The sequence below is a fragment of the Corvus kubaryi genome, unplaced genomic scaffold (genome assembly GCF_017639235.1).
Source record: "Corvus kubaryi isolate FWS band 111438036 unplaced genomic scaffold, C.kubaryi_AGA036_p1.0 74, whole genome shotgun sequence".
Taxonomy (NCBI): Eukaryota; Metazoa; Chordata; class Aves; order Passeriformes; family Corvidae; genus Corvus; species Corvus kubaryi.
The window spans coordinates 12,930,955-12,949,367 of record NW_024582061.1 but is presented as its reverse complement, the minus strand read 5'-3'; the positions used below and the strand labels follow the sequence as shown (position 1 = coordinate 12,949,367).

Genomic DNA, 18,413 nt, shown 5'->3' with positions numbered 1-18,413 from the left:
AAGAGGCTATGGCAGGGCAATGAATTAAATTCAAGTCTTTCACCACACAGAAGATAGTACCCTAATCACTGAATTGCTTTTCTTCCCATAAATCTACAGGGTGACAAATTAAGCCACAGCTAAAATGGAGAATGAAACTTTCCAAATGTGACAGAGATGTTTAATTTGCCAAAATTAGTGGGAGATGCAAGGAAGGAAGATCACTGAGGACCCCCTATTACAAGGGGTTGCCTGGAGTAGAAAAACTTAAGGCAATGCCCACTTGCTTCTGTTCTGGCCAGGCAGCGTGGAGTGGAGCAGGACCAGAATCTCCTTCTGCACAGGCACTCAGGACATAAGTGTGCCAGAAAAAACAGCTTTGCCATTTGTCTTTTCTCCTGCTATCTCTTCCTCTTACTTAGACTGGTACAAATCTACGGATAGCAGTGAACTTGTTAACACTGAGTCCACTGAAATTCAATGGTGGCTTAGAAAGATTAACTAAGTTAAAAGGTTCAGTACAAAAATCTCTCACTGAAACACCAAATGAGTGCTTAGGAATGGGGTTTCAGACATCCAGAATGACGTTGTGAAGCAGGCAGTTCTCTTTCAGAATGTATTAACCAGGCATGCCTCCCAAATGATTTATTTCACACCATGATAGAAGTGAAAACCGCTTTGCTCCTGGATAAGCCTCAGCGGGTTAGATAAGGATAAAGATATGTCCTAACATAAAAAATAGAGAAGTCAATGGAATAAAACAACAAATAATGAATAAAAGAACAGACTCACCTGTGCTCCCTTCTCCCTTCATTGCCCTCATTAGCTCATTAGCTTTCTCCTGACAATGGAGTGATTCTAGCAGGTACAATACGTAGTCATCGAACATCAAGTGAATAAGGTGAAAAGACCCTGGTAATAAAGTGAACAAACAAAAAAAGCCATTGACTGTCTCAATACACTCATTAAACCAATTATTACAGTACTCAACACAAAGAGCACTAAGTAAGACTGCTGCCATGTACTGAAGTATCTCTCTTACTCAAGGTAAGTGAGAAGAGAGGTCAAAGTAGAACCAGGGAGTAGCAAACTGTTCATTCCTGGATTTACACAGGCTTCTATGACCAGTTGTGGTTTAGGGTGCAAGAAGACTACCTAGCTGAAAGCTGGAACTTGATGGATTCTTCTTCTCCTACATTAGCACTGAATGTCAGTTTTGACAATTGCACTACAGTAGAATTGTTTCCTATTGTCTAAAGGACGTATCATTTTCTGGAATCTCAAATTGGCTGCCTTAGTGACATCCTGGTATGAATTTTCTGAACTACCTCCACAGAAAGGAAGTGAGTTGCTTCCCATAATTTATATAATACATATCAGGGATGGTGAAGAAATGTTTGCCCTAGATCACAAAGCACAAGAAAAAAAGATATGTAAGAAGACACCACAGATGCATTTTGGGGGGCAAAGTAAGAGGAGCAAAGCATCAGAGCTGAAACATTGTACAGTGCCCTCCTGAAAGGACTAACACCCATCTGCAGGGGGACACTGACAAGTATCAAGGTGGAGTTTGTTCAATTTATGCAATAGGCTCCATGACACAAAGTACCTGTAATAGCTCCAGACAGGACTCTATCATACAATGGATTTGGTTTTTTAAAGCTCCTTTGTTCAATCAGACTTGCACAGAATATTTAACAGATGTTCATTTAAGTCACTAAGTAATTCTGACAAGGACAAGTACAGTGAGGTTAAAATAATAGCCCATCCAGCAGCTAGCTTAAATCAGTGAAAAGTCATCATCTGAGATAGAAACAGAAATCAGCTATTGCCAGACAAAAAAAACCCAAAAATACCTCATGTGGAGGTATTCCTTTGGAAATTCCCTTACTGCATTTGAGGAAAAATATTTGAGGGGAAAAGATCAAAAAATACTTTCATGGGGAAAAGATCAAACAAGTTTCAAATTCAATTGAATTTAATAATGACTGGTTTCTTCACAGGAAAGTTAGGTTTATCTTGAGATACTGGCTTTTATCACAATGAAGAATAATTACCCCTACTCCAGCTCCTGTACTCAAACATGCTGCTGTAGGGCAGAAGTGGTTTGAAAGACTCAATATCCTTATTCAATCCTAGCTGGCAATTCAGCTTTCAGAGCGACTCTGAGCACATTCTTTTTCTTTGTGACTCCGATGGTCTCTGTGTTTCATTCTCTCACTCCACGCCTGCATGGTTTTGTCGTCACTGGTATGAGCTGGGCACACACCCTGGGAGGTGAACGTGTGCCCCTGTGCTCTTGGGCAAGGCAGCACAGAAACAGGATATACCTGACTGCAGCACCTTTGCTATGGGGAGGAAACCTCTGGCTGGTGAACCTGAAGAATCCAGTTCTTCATTTGTTTCATGTGACCAAGCAGATCAAAATGGTAACAAGTTTCCCCAGCCTTTCAAGGGTAAAAAGTGGGGATCTTCACTTAATTACTGCAGAGAACTTTTTTCAAAAACCTTTTGGGCTCAAAGTCTTGTTAAATAAAGTCCTATTTGGTTTAGAAGTGCAATAAAGACAGCAGATATGGCTGATCATCTTGTTACTGACATAGGATTTCCCCAATGGAAACCTAGATATTCAAGAATCTCCACAAAATGCTCACTCTTCTCCTGACTACAGTTTTTTCAGTGGGAAGTTTCTATTGTCTCTAGTGCAGTTACTACTGATAAGTATCTTCAAGGTAAGAAAAACAGGCTAAAATGCTGACAAACTTCATGTAGTGGTATAAAGCTCAGCATATTTACTATTTTCCATCAAACTCCTTACTCAGCCTTCATTAAAAAAAGGAAAGTTGCTTGTAGTTTCATAAAAATATTTGGAAGTGCAAACTCTAAACACTGTAATGCTTGCAAGCAAACAAGAACCCAAGATCTGCCATTTTAAAAAAGTCTTTGTTTTTGGGGGGGTCTAATGCCTAATTTTGAAGACTTGGGGTTGGCAATACTGAATGCAGCATTTAAAAACACTCCAGTGCCCTTGTCACTCTTTTGAATTTCTCTCTTCCTCTCCTATTATTTCTCCCACTGTGTATTTTTAAGCTCTGCACAGAGTTTTTGAGCCCAGAATTTGCGTGAAAGACACCAGACAAACAAGGCTTTGGTACTGAATGCAATGAATGCAATATTTTTATATTTTTAAATAAGTCAGATGAAATGTAAGCTATAGAGTGAAACTGATACGAGGGCATGCATTTCAGCCTCACAGTGAATGGCTATTCAGCACAATGTACCAAAATTTATTCTGTGTTTGCAAGCTACTGTTTCTCACATGAAACTGCTGGGCTCTTTCAAGCCTATCTTTAAGTACTGAAATGGATCCATTTGTAGCCCACAAATCATTCACTTCTTTAGGAAAAGGTAAGAAGACATTCAAGAGACTGTAGCTACAATGATAAATAGCATTTGGCTCTAATCTTCAGGGGTTAACAGAAATCATGGCATTGATTACCCAGCTGAGGCACAGCAAGTACCAGCATCTATTAGGAGATACAGCAATTACGTGTAAGTAGCAAAACAACAGTGAGATTTCCAGATCTGGAGAAAATCACGGAGTTTCTATTACTAATTAGTTACTTTATACACTGGGTGCATTACCCAAACATTGCCACCAACTGTGCCTTTGATATGCATAAGCAGGAAAGAGGGAGGCAGGGAGGGAGGCAGGCAGAGAGAAAAAGAGAGAGGGAGCAAGAGAGAGAGCAGCTTTTTAAATTTTTTCTGCCAGAGATTGTTTCAACCTGCCAATGTCACCATGCTTAAAAGCTTTGTGGAATCAAATCTTTGTGCCAGTCACTCCAGTGCCAGGTATTACCACTCCCTTCAATCAGATTTTGGAATCATCTGTTTCAAAGGTAAAAATGTGCTGTTCTGTACATAATAAAAATCCTATCATCTAACACATTATTTCACTTAAAAAAAAAATTACACTGTGAGCATCTGAGTCTATATATTGTATGAAGTGGAAAAAATAATTAAAAAATCAGTCCGCTGAAAAAGTTCCCAATGCAGTAAAAATGCAAAACTTTTATCTAAGTTGAGAACAAAAGTATATATATGTAAATATTTAGAATAGTAAGTCAGTCTTTGTTTCTCTCCACAGAACTCAATACATACATAATTCTGAAAAGCTAGAAAGAACTGTGTAAATTAAGTGCAGAAGAGTTTCTGCAATCTAGCTCTGAGCTTTTTACATTCAGGGGTTATTTTTTTGGAACTTGCTCAACTCTAATTCACAAACAATGTATCAAATGACCTTGCAGTGAAAGAGTAGCATCATTAATGTAGATTATGATGAATTTGTGTCCATGGCTAAATAACATTTGTGACACTTGGATAGGGATATCCCAGGCTTCTGCCTGATAGGATAAGGATATGATTTTGATATTCAAAACTTCAGGGCTCCTCCTGCCTCCACTAGCATTGCACCTGAACAGGTTTGTGTTTTTTGCTGAAAACACAGATTGAAATTGTAATCACCTTGGGGATGGTCACTATCCTGATGTCTAATGATGACTTACTAATACCTGTTTGGAAAACTCTTTTACAATGGAAATGAAAGTAGCTTCAGATTAAAAGATAAACATGTTATATAAATATATATTACATGAGATATAAATATATAAAACATATTATATAAATACCATATTGTATCTAACTGACAATTTATGCTATGAGGTGGTTCTAAAAGCGTAAGAGACATCAAAGCTCAGCCAGCAGAAAACCTTGCAGTTGTTCAATGTAATACCCATGTAAAACCACTCTTCATTGATCTTCTAGAAACATATTTGGAAAAATGTGCATTTATAAAAAGCATCTCTCATGCAAAGTCGGGTCCCAAGTGACTAAATGTTCACACTCACAACACACCAGTCTAGTCATTCTTGCTTTTAACTGATTTTAATCTGAACTGTTTGTATCCCAGGACAAAGCCCCATTTCAAACAGTGTAGAAAAGCAATGTGCTTTTTCATTTAAAATGTAAAAATCTATTTTTTCATCCTGTCTGACTTCTTAAGAAATGGAAGAGACTCTCTCCAGATTACAGAAGCACTCTCGCTTTGCAAAGACCAGTTTCAAATGCTATGTCCTTAAGAGGAGAGCTGGCAAAGTGTTTCACTGGAGAGCTTTTCATCCACTTCAGCACAAAGTCATCTCTCTTGGCTCAACACGTGGCCAGAGTGGTTTGGGTAAGCAGGCTCACTTTGCACTGAAGTGCATTAGGGAATGCTGCTGTAATGGACTCCTCCAGCTGCCCCATGACTGATCACTGCAGCTCCTAACAGCAAACAGAAGGAAGTAGCAACGTTTTCATCTCCCCTGGCTGCGCCTTGAAGACAGACATCTGTCTGAGCATTATTTCCAAATGTCAAGAGCCCCAGCCTATTTTTTAATAGAGCCCTGGACATGTGAAAACTGGTTATGTTTTCACTTAAAATGTACATTAGAAGCTAGGACACAGCTTTCTTTGACTGTGACATGCAAATATTACAATAAAATCAAAGTACCAAAGCTGGGTGCACTGTGCAAAGTCATGTCCCGAATCACTCGAGTGCCAAAACAGGACCACATCAGGAGAAACTGCTGTGCTACTTTCTTCAAAGAGCCTTGTCTCTTGGCAGCTACCTGCAAGAAGACAGATGTGTCTGACATGGAGAAACTTTTATTTCTACCAGCAATACAGCTGAATGATGCATGTATCCACCTTCTTTTTTTATACTGAAAAACTACTTACCACCATCTTCACATTAAAATATACACTACAAATTTAAAAACCCAAACTCAAAGTGGCCTTAGACAAAAACCACCTTATAACCATGGACAACCTTCAGAAAGAGGAAACAATGAAGTATTATTCAAGACTGGGTCTCCTTTACACATGATAAAAGGACTGCAAAAAATTGCTCTGATCTTCATCTTAACCTAATTACTAACATGTTCATTCTTGTTTCTATTCAAGGAAGCAATTTATAATCAATAATGTTTGATCTACACTGAAAATTTATATTACTATTTCAAATAAGGTTTAATATTGAATATAAAGTTTTTTGTTCCTTCTCATTTTTACTTTTGTGAATTCACTTAGTCATTTTACCAGGAAAAATACTTTCCAGAAAGCACACTTTAGGCATCAACTCTTCAAAAATGTATTTATTATAGCCCTATATGTGTTAAAGAATTAGATTCACCCACTCTGCTATTAAAATTCATGTCAAGTTCTTCACTAAAATTAACAGCTCTGGCCAGAATTTCAAATTGCATTCCACTGACTAGAAGAGAAGTTCCCCAAAACAATCAAAGTATTCAAGTAATCTGGGGGATTATCTGTTGTTTTCTATACGGCTATTTTGTAGCAGAGAGAGAGGCAGCATATTTTGGTTTGTTTTGGTTTTACTTCTGAGCTCTAACAACTGGAATGAAGGGTTGAAACTCTAAAAGAACATCATAATACAAAGAGGCAAGAGAAGTTAAAATAATCAGTTACATATTTTCATACTCTATGTAAAATAATTGTGATGCCGGATTGCTTTTGAAAATACATTCTAAAGCTTTGTTAGTAGGTTTCTGCATGCACTTTAATTAAAATAAAACACAAGTCCTTGGTATTCCATATCAGCTCAAAAGGAACATAAATGTGTCCTTGATTGAATGGTAATCTAGACTTTCATCCTTACATTTGATTGTATATAAATTAATTAGCTATCTTAAATATCCTTTTCATTAAAGTCTTAGAAGGCCAGACTATGTTTTTCTTTGCACTGTATCATTAGGATGACTCTGAATTCACCTCTCCATATCCCTGAAAAATTGATTTGACTGGAATCTTCAACCCTGATCATTCTTGAATACCATCTTTTGGAATAAAATAAACAAGGGCAGAATAAAGCAAAATCCTGAATGTGAGCTCATTACCAACTCCTTTTTTTTTTTTTTGTAATTATTTTTACTTTTTCTAAAAATGTATTACCTGAATTGAGCTCATAATGCACATCAGTGACTCACTCCTCCTTACCAACCTTTACAACACATCTGTCCACCATGGAATCCAGCCACTCAATGTACGACTCAATGGGGGATTGCTCCTCCAAAAGGTGATCAAACTCCTGATACACTGGCACACAAAACAAAAAAAACAGCCCACCTTAGTACTTAGATTCTGTTTCAAACAAGAGTCACAAAAGGCTACCAAAAGAATCACAAGTTTACTGTGCTCTTTTTTAATAGATTGCTTAACTGAAACAAATGCATCTTTCTTGGTGCTGACCCAAAAAGTTTACTGGGTCTCTTACTTTGTTTCTACTGAAAGTGATGCAGTCATTGAAAGTGTTATTTTAATGTGAGCCAACCAGAACCTATTTTTTAAAATTAGTGTTTTTAATTTAAGTTGCCTGGTGTGCCCAGAAGTGAAACATTTATGGTGTTCTCTATGAAGAGTGAGAAACTAGGCCTTGACCCTGGTGATGAAAAAATGTCATGCATGAAATTGATTTAGAAATGCATAAAGATTCTTCTAGGCACCAAGTGAATGAGTATTGTTGATAGGGCGCTCATCTGTATAATGCTTTAGTTGCAAAAACATGATTTAACTGCTGCAAATCATCTCTTTGCAATGCCAGACACACACACACACACACAAAGAATGTCCATAAACTTCTGCTTCTTCAAAACAAATTGTTACCAGTGCAGAAATACTCTAGTTATGATCGAGAAGAGTTGCAAAAAGCAATCTGTATACTTTTTAATCTTTTCCAAGTGCACATATTAATATTTTAGTACAAAAAGTTTTAAAAAGTCATTCAGCTGCAGTCCTTAAAACTTCAGGTCATTTACATATGAGAATCAATGGCTGGAAGACAAAGAATCGTGTGCTTTGACACCTCAACAAACTATTCTTTAACTCAGCTCAAATAAAAGGCCCAGTAGGTCAAGAAGAAAGATACTTTCTACCTGCTGTGTTACAGGATGATTTCAACGTGCTAAGCAATTCCATTTATGACTAATTATAAGTAACAGGAGGAAGGAATTTCCCTCCACAGGAAAGATAGTGAGGGGGGTGGAGGAGGCAAAGGTTAGAGATGATAGCCAGGGAAATGAGCCAGAGAGGCTATCCAACAATAATGCGAAGAACAACCTCCCTGATTCCGTAGGATCAGGAAGATGAGCAGGAATGCATTTGCTAAACACCTGACTACAACTTTAACTGAGTCTTGCAAAGGCTGAGGTACCAGAAACATTAGTTGGGGAAGAAGGGAAATGATGTTTGGGCCACCCTTATTTTGTTTCATTCTTTTATTGAATGGGCAACCTCCCTTTATTCAGAACAGGATCACAGAGGAATCTAAATGTTGTCTCCTTACCTGAGTATTTGGCTGGACAAAAACTGCCTGATACAACAGATGAAGTAATTAATATGCTGTGCAAAGAGGGGAGCAAGAGTGGAAAAACAAATCAGTTGCCTGCTTTGCTGCTGGAGCAATGCAACTGTGTACAATGACCTATTTGAGAAAATTAAATGTTTAGCCTTTAGTTGCTACAGGGAGGAGACCCCAACATTTAGTGATTGTTAAAAATACCTCAACAGGATCTGAGAATGCGGGAATAAAGCAGAAATCCTGTCAGAGGTGGGTACCCTAGAGGAACAGGAAAAAGGTGCTCTTATACCCATTGATTTTTCTCTGTTTCTCTCTAAGTTTGTTTATAGGCATATAAACCTGTTTGCTTTTTGCTAGTTATAGTAGCTGAAATTATACTTTCTTGATTATTAGTACCAAGAGTATGAAAACAGGCCTTAAATCCATGCTATATAAGTGTGAAAAGATCTTTGGTCAAGTAGAATAAACATCAAAGATGGGGGGAAATTTCTAAGTTCGAGAATAATCTCTATAGGTATCTGAACACCTCACTGGCATCCCATCTCATGAGCTATTAGCTTACCATTTCTGACTAACTGCTTTTTGGACTATATACACCTACAACATGGAGAAACTTGCACAAAGCCAACAGCATTCAGGAAAATTCCATTTGATTTTATTGTGCTAAGAGCACATACACAAGAAGCTTCCTTAAACATTAAGGATGTTCTGAATGGCAGCCAAAAATGTTGCTGCTACTAGAGCATAACTTTGAAAACTCTTTTTTGGCCAGTGGTAGGATGTTGGGTAGATATAGAAAACATAACAAATGACAGAAGGATTCACTCAGCTTCTGGACTTCAGTCTCACTGTATGCTACCTCCTTTGCTGCCATGTCAAGTTTCTGTCTTCTCAAAAGGGAAGAGGGCCATGAAATGAATCAAGGGTTAAGAAAGAGAGGAAATACCAAGAACCTCTACCTGAAAAAATAGAGCTAGCAGAGAATGCAAGGCCCATCCCTGAACTGAGGAGAAGAATTCAAGTGTTAGCACAGCAGGATGACTGCCAAAGTCAACCTTACAGAGTCCAGCATACCCGTGAAGGCGTCGCCCCTTGTGTTCCCAGCCACTCCCTGAAAGTGTTACCTCACTAGCAAACGTACCCTTGCTGGGCTCCCACGAGTGGCTGCCTGCGTGGTGCCCTGTAAAGGCAGATTCTGGGTAAAAGATGACTGGTCCTCCTCAGGAGAGAGATGGCAATACAACAGGTGAGTTCACAGGAAACGAGGTTATGTGTAGGATGTTAAAGACAAAGCTCTGTTGCCTCAGAGCAACAAAACTCAGTGTGCTTCGGGTTACACCTAAACTTATAACTATGCAACACTTGCTGGATGATGGAAGGAATATTTTATATTTGCAGAAGATCTTTAATTGTAAAACCAATTTGCCAATATCTCCAAAGTCACTTTCAAGTCCATGCCCTTCACTATACTAGACAGTAGCTAAATTAGCCAATGAGCTTGTTTGATATGGGACTTACACTTAGTCATAAAAGTTTAGGGTGAAAGCTTATCCCAACAAACGATCTTGGTTATGAAATCATTGTGTAAAAAGGAGCTTTTTATAAACAAGTTTACAAGGGACTCAAATACACAGCCACTTAAGTGTCAAAACCATTCAAAAGACAATTCTGTAATACTAGAGCAGGAAAAATTGGACTTTCACACATTCGATGGTTAACTCATAGATTTAGTTTGCCCAGGTTCATGGAAAAAATCCTCCTGAATTTGGGTGCAAGTTTTGTGCCAATGGCTGTTCTGGATACTAGAAAGGAATGCGTCAAGGAACGTCTATGCCCAGACCTTTGCCCCAAAACTTAAGACCTTGACAGGGCTTTCCCTTACGTTTTGGTAAATACTTCTGTATCTATCTTAAGCCTCCAAGCAAACCAATGGTTCAAAACCAGCACTACTTTCTCTGAGCTTTGTTTGCAGCAGGAAGCCAAGTTCACCTGGCTTTATTTGAAGATTCTGCTCTTACGTTGTATGATGAGCTTTCTGTGTTCCTCCCGTGAGTCCTCCATAGTATAGAGGGTTTGTTTGGTAATGCTATTCAGATCCACATTCCTCCAGTCCTCCAGCATTTGAAATGTGATGTCTGCACTGTGGATCACTGTTCTTGATGCCTGTAATCCAATCCAATCTATTCATTAGTTCATGCTTTATTAGGTTAAAAAATAGGCTTTAACCCCTTTTATGCTTCCTTAGCTGGGCTCACTAAGTTGATTCTCCTCATGGACCCCCACCCACCAGCTTGATGTCTTACGAATATTACAGGGCCCTCTAACAAGAGAACTCTTGAGTCATTTTGCCTACTTTAATCAACTGCAAGTATTTTGATTACATCCACCACAAACCCTAATGAACAACTCTAATCTGATGCTGCCATTGCTAGACTCCTCAAACTCTAAAAGCTCTGCTGGTTTTCATGACAAGCTTCAGGTCAGAACAAAAAAGCAACAAGAAAAATCAAGCCAATACCAAACAAACCCCACTCAGGTTTGTACCCTCCCCTCTCCCAGTCTTTGAAGACTCTCATTCTTCCCTCAGCCACATGAAAAGGTTAAAGCTGCTGGTCTCCTCATCAGATCCATGTCTTGGCTGGTTGAGACAGGGATCTGCTGTTGGTAATGGGGAGGATGGACTGAGAGGAAAGGAAGTGACACAAGATCATGGCCATATACACATCTCTGTAAGTTAAGCACAGATGGTAACACACACTAAGGTTTATCAGCTTCCCCAAGGGAGTGATGCACTTGAAGAGTCCTTCACTTAAGAGATTTGATCCCAGGTTTGATGCAGATGGTTGTGGTTTCTTTATCTCGATTTCCTCTGAATCGCTATGGACCTCCAGAGCTCAGTGATGATCTACTGTTTTTGGGGAAAGGTAGCACAGCTATCCGTCTCCACCACTAAAATAATGGGGGAAGAAACCTACCAAAAATTCCTTGCAGGAGTGGTTTTTTCCCCCAAAACTTCTTCCTGTGAGCTTCACCCCTCACAGGGTTAATCTGGGGTTTTGGATACACCTTTCAAAAGTGGAGCTTTCAGGTGATAGGGAAGAAAAACCTATCCCCTCCAATACATGGATAAAATGTTAATGAATTCAATGCATTCTCTCCCTTTTTATACAACACAGAATTAGGCTTCATGACTTTTTGACAGGTAATTCTGATGTGAACTGGTGAAAACCAAACACTTTGGAGCAGTTTCTATATTCACTTGCTATGGTTACAAGAACATGTCTATTTAAAACCCCAGTTCAGCTGTTTTCCCGTTTTACTAATTTGCATTTGATTTATAATATACAATTAGGCTTGGAATTTATTGTTGGGCATGTAGCAATTTTTCTTGCTTTGCAATTGGCCCAATACAAACTGCTCTGAAATCAATGGAATGCCTCTCATTTATTTCCTGGAAATGAACCAGCTCTTCAAATCAAATATTAATTTTGTTTCATGAAAGTACCCTGCTGAATTTAATGATCAGGGGTTCCCAGTTGTCTAGAAAAGCATTTTTCAATGATTACTTTTTGATTGTGTAAAGGTGGCCACAACAAATGTTGGAGACAAACTGCTAATGTGATCTCCTCCTCTGAGTGAAATCCAACCTGTCAGTTCATAAAATTATTTGAAATGTCAGTAAAAATGGCATTCATCAAACTTGGGTAACTGAAATATTTACTTGGCAGAGATGATTTAGGGATGTCTGTCGCCGTAGTATTTGTGAGAATCTTCTGGACACTGCAGGAAAGAAGAGATATATATTTACATACTGTGCTAAATAAAGATAATTACTTCAGAAATTACTAAATTAAAACAAGAAAAACAACAAAATAGATCCAGTTTGCCATACAAGATTGTGGCTAAATAAAATTCACTCAAATACCCCAGTTTTAACCTAATTTAAACCTTGACCTAAACTCTTAAATCTAGATGCTCAATCAATTTTACAGAGATATATTACAAGCAATTATTTATAGATGCTGTGAATAATGAGATGACAAGAGAAACAGAGGACAATGGAAAAGCTTTGCTTGTTCAGCATAGCAAATTTTCTCTTGCTACACAAAGGAACTGAAGAACAGAAAGAACAATTTAATAGAAAGAAAAATGTTGGTGCAAGAATAAGCACAAATAAAATAACAATAGCTACATTATGTGTGGAAATGAGAAAAGGTTGCTAAATCTTCATGCAATCAAGTTTTGGAGGAGTCTTTTGACTGGACTAGTAGGGGCTAAACTCTGATCCAGTTTCAGGTAGAATTTGATCTAAGTTTCTGAAAGCAATTGCATGACATACCAATACATTATGGGCTGAAATGGCCCAGGAGGTACTTGCCACTCCTCTGTTCCCAGTTTAGATCTTTGCAAGTGATATGGACCTTACATTAAGATATTTCCTATTCTTGGAAAATGAGCTTTTAAAATGTTGAATTGTGTATTTTTTGGCTGAAATCAGTGACTTGGGAACTGCAAAAATGACCCATGCTTGCAGTTCCTCCTGTCAGTACCTCCACTGGCTGTGTACTCTCACAAATTCTGAGAGGAGGAAACAGCTGCAGAAGCAACAAAGGCTCATGTAAAAGGCAGGGTGCACGCAGTATTTTCCTCATATCAAAAGCACCAGATTTGGAGATCTATCCAAAGAGATGTTAAATGTGGTCACAGAGTGAGTTTTCCCTCCACACTGTACATAAAGGCAGTTAAAAAATATAGATTGAGAATGCCTAGAGAGTGCACTGTCCATCTCTTTCTGTCTGCCTGTAAGATTGAAAAAGATTTTGCTGTTCAAGATTGTCGATATTTTTGAACTGAAAAAGATGTGGTAAAGCATATTCTCACTTCTGACTTTGTTTAATTTTAAAAATAAATTAGTAAACAATTCAAATCACCCTGAAATTAGTTGTTCCAACTTCCATCCTGACTGTTCTCAGTAACATATACACCTAATTTTCCACGCTGATCAAAATAGTTAATCCTTCTCCTAAATTAGTTTTTTTTTTTTCCCCTTTAACTTTGTGGTGTGGAATTTAGTGCTCATGAAAGGCAAAGAATTGAGAGCTGTGAAATAAAGCAGGCTTTATCAATAGGTGATGTGCACTGCAGGCATCTACAAAGCATGTCTGAAAAGGACTAGTGCCCTTTCCTGTGGTGACAGGGTAATTTGATCTCCTTCATTTCTAACTCTGGCACTTTTTTGAGTAAGGGCCTCAAGCTGTATTCAAATTCTGCTAGCCTAAAGGTTTGTTTAATAATTTTCTTTGCCTAATATCATCCTTAATGTTTGCTTACTATCAACAAAATTAATTTCTTATCAGAATCCACAAGAAAGAAAAAGAAATTCTCATTTTGAGCAGTGCCTCATTTCACTAAATGAGATTGGTTCTCATTAACAAGTGGAGATTCCAAGTGAATGCAAGATTTATAATGATGACAGGTTTTAATTCCTAAAAGAACACTAGTCTCACTTCCAATTAATTTGTAATCAATAAACATTGTCCATCCTATTTCAACAGAAGAGAGATTGGGCAATACATACACTCAAATTTGATATTTCGTAGGTTTTCTGGCAAATCATGGAGAGCTACTTTCAGCCACTCATCCAGTTGCTTTGCAAACTTTCGGATCACCTGCGTCAAACTGAAAAAAGGAATCCCAACATCACATCATGTTTACTCTGTGCATTGTGCCATTAAAGCTGTGAACGTGTGAAGACCATGAGTCATTTATTTACAACTCATTATCGTGCAGAGTTGCTAACATATTTGGGTTAGTAGGCATGAAGAAAAACTTCTGAAGCTTCTGAAAACTTTTGCAAGAAAAGCAAAATTTATCCCCGTGTTCAAAACCTCGTATCTCTGTACAGCATTGCTTTGATCCTTACAAACAGTACTTCTACTTCAAATGAAATCATTCCCACTCTCTACAAATATAAATTCACAACTGTTTAAAGACAATAAATCAAGCTTCAGGTTTCAGCTCAGGTGTGCCCACATTTATACACATGTACAAAGGGATATTCAAGTGGAGCAATAACCAACTCCTGCTGCAGGCCAGAGCCAGTGAGTGGGTGATGATGGTGGTGGGGAGGAATTTTCAGGCCGAGCCCACACAGGTGGGGGAAGTGGAGGTGGAGCAGGACCTGCCTGCTTAGCCCTGCACAGGACTGGAACTTTCTCAGACAGGTGAGACTTTGCTCTTCTCTCTTGCTACTGTTTCCTGATGGTTCCATCATTTCCTGTTACACTAGGTAGGCAGATCCTTCTGCCTTTCTCCTTGGAATCCTCAGTATAAAATTACAGTTCCCAGGATTAGTTGCAGAGCGTTGTGCAGGGGATCCTAACAGCTGGCTCTGACAGACAAAGCTGCACTGCCTGTAGCAATATTAGAAATGCACAAATGACAGAGAAAAGATACAAGGAACTTTCTCCCTTTCAACCAAGAAGATTTTCTGTTTGTACTCCTAGCACATGCACTAAGAACAGAGGTGGTTAAAACAAACATGGCCATAGGCCTGCTCTGCTCCACAAAAGCACCTAAAGAGAGAGCAGAGGATGGATGACAACCTCTGGGCTCACTAAAAAGTGCCTTTTCTGGATAGCCAGAATGTGTTCCCAGGAAGTATCTCAGAGGATTCTGCCTGAGTCAGCAAGATTTCCTTCAGGAGCTTCCATTGCAATGAGACCCTTCTTCACCCCCTCCAGTGCAGGCTATGGCTTAATAGCCACAATCTGGCCCTTTATATGCATTACAAAAGTCTATATTCACACTCAAGTCTCTCCTTATTTGCTATGAAAGAACTAAGCAGCTTGAAAAAAGGACTGCTGTTCTGTTTAATCCTTCCAATGAAATAGATTTGGGGGGGGTGAGGAGAAAAGCCTGTAAAAATGTACATGTCTTATCAAGAATAGCTCATGCTTATAGCAGATTTCTTGTGTAAAATACTTTCACTTTAGCAGTCATGAAATGTACATAAGAGAGCAGAACAACATCGTGAAAGCGTTTTCCTTGATTAGAGACACTTTAAAATCTTAAAGGCTAAATGCACAGCACCATTAAAAAACTCCTAGAGAAATATTCTTAACAAATTACTCAATGGCAAGAACACATCAGTCAAATAATGCTAAAGGTGTACAAGACTATTTAGAAAAGGATTTTTTCCTGATGCTCATGTAAGTAAAACCAGAGGGGAAAACATGTTGACTGCACTCAGTGATTACACTTTTTGCTGTGGATTGTTGATCTCTGTCCTGCTTTACCTCTATGAACAAGAATTCTTGGACTCACATGAATGCCAGGTAGGAAGAGACCAGCTGAAATCTACCACATGGATTGGAAAAGTGAATTTAGTTTGAGTTTAGCTGAACATTAAGAAACCAAGAAGAAAGTGGTATCCTTCATCACACAAAAACCCCCAACTCTCCAAGTTTTTCATAATACAAGTCTTGTGAAAATATGAACATCTTTTCAGGAGCATGTAAGCTCTGCAACACCTTTCAAGTGACATTTGGATTTTAAGTCAGAAAACAGGTGGAAGCAAGCAGCTCTCTGAGAACTGGTGTCATTCTTGAAGAAAAGAAGTGTAGCAAAGACAGCTGAGCCATAAGGGGTCAGTTACCTGTCAGGTAAGGCTTGTAGTACCGTTGGCATCAAAACCCCAGAAATTGCCTTGTACAGAATTGAGTCACAAACTCCCACTATATTCACTACAGTTGAAGAACCCAGTACGGGCAGCATATGAGGAGGCATCCCTTGCCAAAAGTGCAGAAGAAAACTTTGAACCTGCAATCAAGAGAAGAAGCAGGGATGTTAAAATCATCAAAGACCACAAATATCATTCTCTTTAAATGATCCTGCTTACACAGGATCATTTTTTTAGCCCCAGAGCTGAGTTAATGGGGTGCAACACAGGCAAGGCATGTTCCTTAACTAGACAGGCTCATACTGTAACGTAGCACACAATGGGATAATCAGCCAAAGGGTGAGGAGACCCTCTGAGCTGGTGACAGGGAGTCTTTGTGCTACTGCAGTAGAGACACCCATGGGAATCACTGTATTTTTACCTTCTGTCAGTGGCTGGTGAGTGTAACTCTTTGGCTTCCACATGTCAAGCCTTTTTCTCTCACTGTGCACTCTGTCGCTGTATACAAAGGAATGCAATCTAGGGCTTGGTGGAGGGAGGGAGGGAGGGAGGGAGGGAGAGGAGGATACCACATGGCTTACAAGGGTCAATGTACCATTTTCTGTCTTCGCTTTGGAAAGAAACACCACACTTTTGGATTTTATCTTTCCTCCACCAGGAAGGAAAGTGGAGAAAAAGTGGAGAAAGGCAAAGAACCCAAAAATAGGGGAGAGGTTTCAGACACAGCAAAACATACCTCTGAAAATTTTAGTTTAGGAAATAAAGGTGTTCTTCTGAGACTGATATGATCAGTTCCACAGGGGTCAGAACACCAGCATTCACAAATGATAACTTTCTGCACACAATCTGTAGTGAAGTAAGCAACCACACCACATGTGGCAAAGAGTATTTGCCATTTCTATATTGTTACTGCTCAGCCCCTTCCCTACCATAGATCCTGATAACCCTAATAAAATATAGCATCTTGCTCTTAAAAAACTATTCTGAGACTCACCGAGCTAAATTTCCTGAATGTGTCACATAATTTTCTCAGATGGAAACTTCTAGACTGTGTACAAGGGTGCAAAATGAGCTTTAACCAGAAGAGTGTGAGAATTAAACAGTAAGAAGAAAACCAGGGAATTTCTTCCCCTTGTTCAGAAGACAGAGTCAAAAGACCCATTTCCCTTGTTATTTTTTTTTTCCAGGACCTGAATGAAATATTTGAATCAAGTCCTCAGTATCTCTATAGCCAGATATGTTATCCTGCATAAGAAGCCATCTTCCCATGTTATATAAACCTGCTTGCATTCCAGTAACATTTTAGTTTTCAGCTCTAATTATAGAGCTGTCTGCGTGCACTCCCAGAAACCCCTCAGATTCAGTCAGATATGAACAGGTACAAGCCTTATCCCTCTCTAAGAGATGGCATTAACTGCTGAGCAGTGTGTGTGTGTTCCCAGCTGCACTGCAGCACAACTGAGCAACTGAAGACTTCAGCTGTGGCTCTCTGGGATATCTGGGAGGCTGTAATCCCCCCACCACTCTGCATCATTGTTAACAGACCAGCAGAGCCCACTGTTGTGGCTGTGACACCTGCCCTGGCTCTGCTGAGCACTCAGAGGAATTCCTTCGGGCAGCTCAGTTCCAACAAAAAGTTGTGGTGGACACACTCCTTGAGTTGTAAGAACTGGATTGTCCAACATCTTGTAAGGGGATATTGCTACCTTAATCCTGCTAGAGAACAGAGGGCAAAAACATTCTCATTGCTTTTGTTCCTCCAACTCACACAGCGTTGTAAGTGACATTTAGGGCTATCAGTCACATATTATACACTCAAGTACAGCTATTGTTCCTTGCTCCTGAAAAGCATCGAGCACCACAAGCTCTAAGTCTGTAATATAACATACAAAATAGGGTCTCAAACCCTCTGGTACCTTCTGTATCATTAAACGGCAACTGCAGTTTCTAACCATACCTCATCAAAGTTTGCTCTTATTACAGTGTCTAGGATCCTCTGACAGTGAGTCCTATACATCATAATAAAGGTAGAAACCTGAAAAAAAATGAAGGAGACACACAAAAAATCATTCTGCTTTAAGAAATCCACTTTTAAAATATCAGAACACAGAGCACAGAAAAAGCAAGTTTTTTCTTACCTTATCTATGCACAACTGCAAAAATAATGAAATCAGTTAAAGTCTAGTTAGATTAGCTGTAAGATGAGTTTTCTTCTCAAAAGTAAATTCTCCCTTTGAATTCATGGATTTTTCTGTCAATGGGGATTCTTCAAATGTAAGAGGAGCAAAAAGCCTCAGTGAGATCAAAGACGAGAATGTGGCCCTAATTAGGACA

The 18,413-nt window shown here is 38.9% G+C and overlaps 1 protein-coding gene across 3 annotated transcripts in view; it reads right to left on the bottom strand.

Annotated features, from left to right (window-relative positions):
• Positions 1–18,413, bottom strand: part of RFX4 (regulatory factor X4) — an 87,677-nt gene that overhangs the window by 19,862 nt on the left and 49,402 nt on the right. For all 3 annotated transcript variants that reach the window (XM_042051053.1, XM_042051054.1, XM_042051055.1), the window contains 8 exons: positions 18,037–18,114; positions 16,056–16,219; positions 13,977–14,077; positions 12,120–12,178; positions 10,417–10,561; positions 7,043–7,137; positions 5,534–5,651; positions 772–891 (listed from right to left, as the gene is read on the bottom strand). In XM_042051053.1, the coding sequence (XP_041906987.1) occupies positions 772–891; positions 5,534–5,651; positions 7,043–7,137; positions 10,417–10,561; positions 12,120–12,178; positions 13,977–14,077; positions 16,056–16,219; positions 18,037–18,114 (880 nt within the window). The remainder of the gene's footprint in view (positions 1–771; positions 892–5,533; positions 5,652–7,042; positions 7,138–10,416; positions 10,562–12,119; positions 12,179–13,976; positions 14,078–16,055; positions 16,220–18,036; positions 18,115–18,413) is intronic.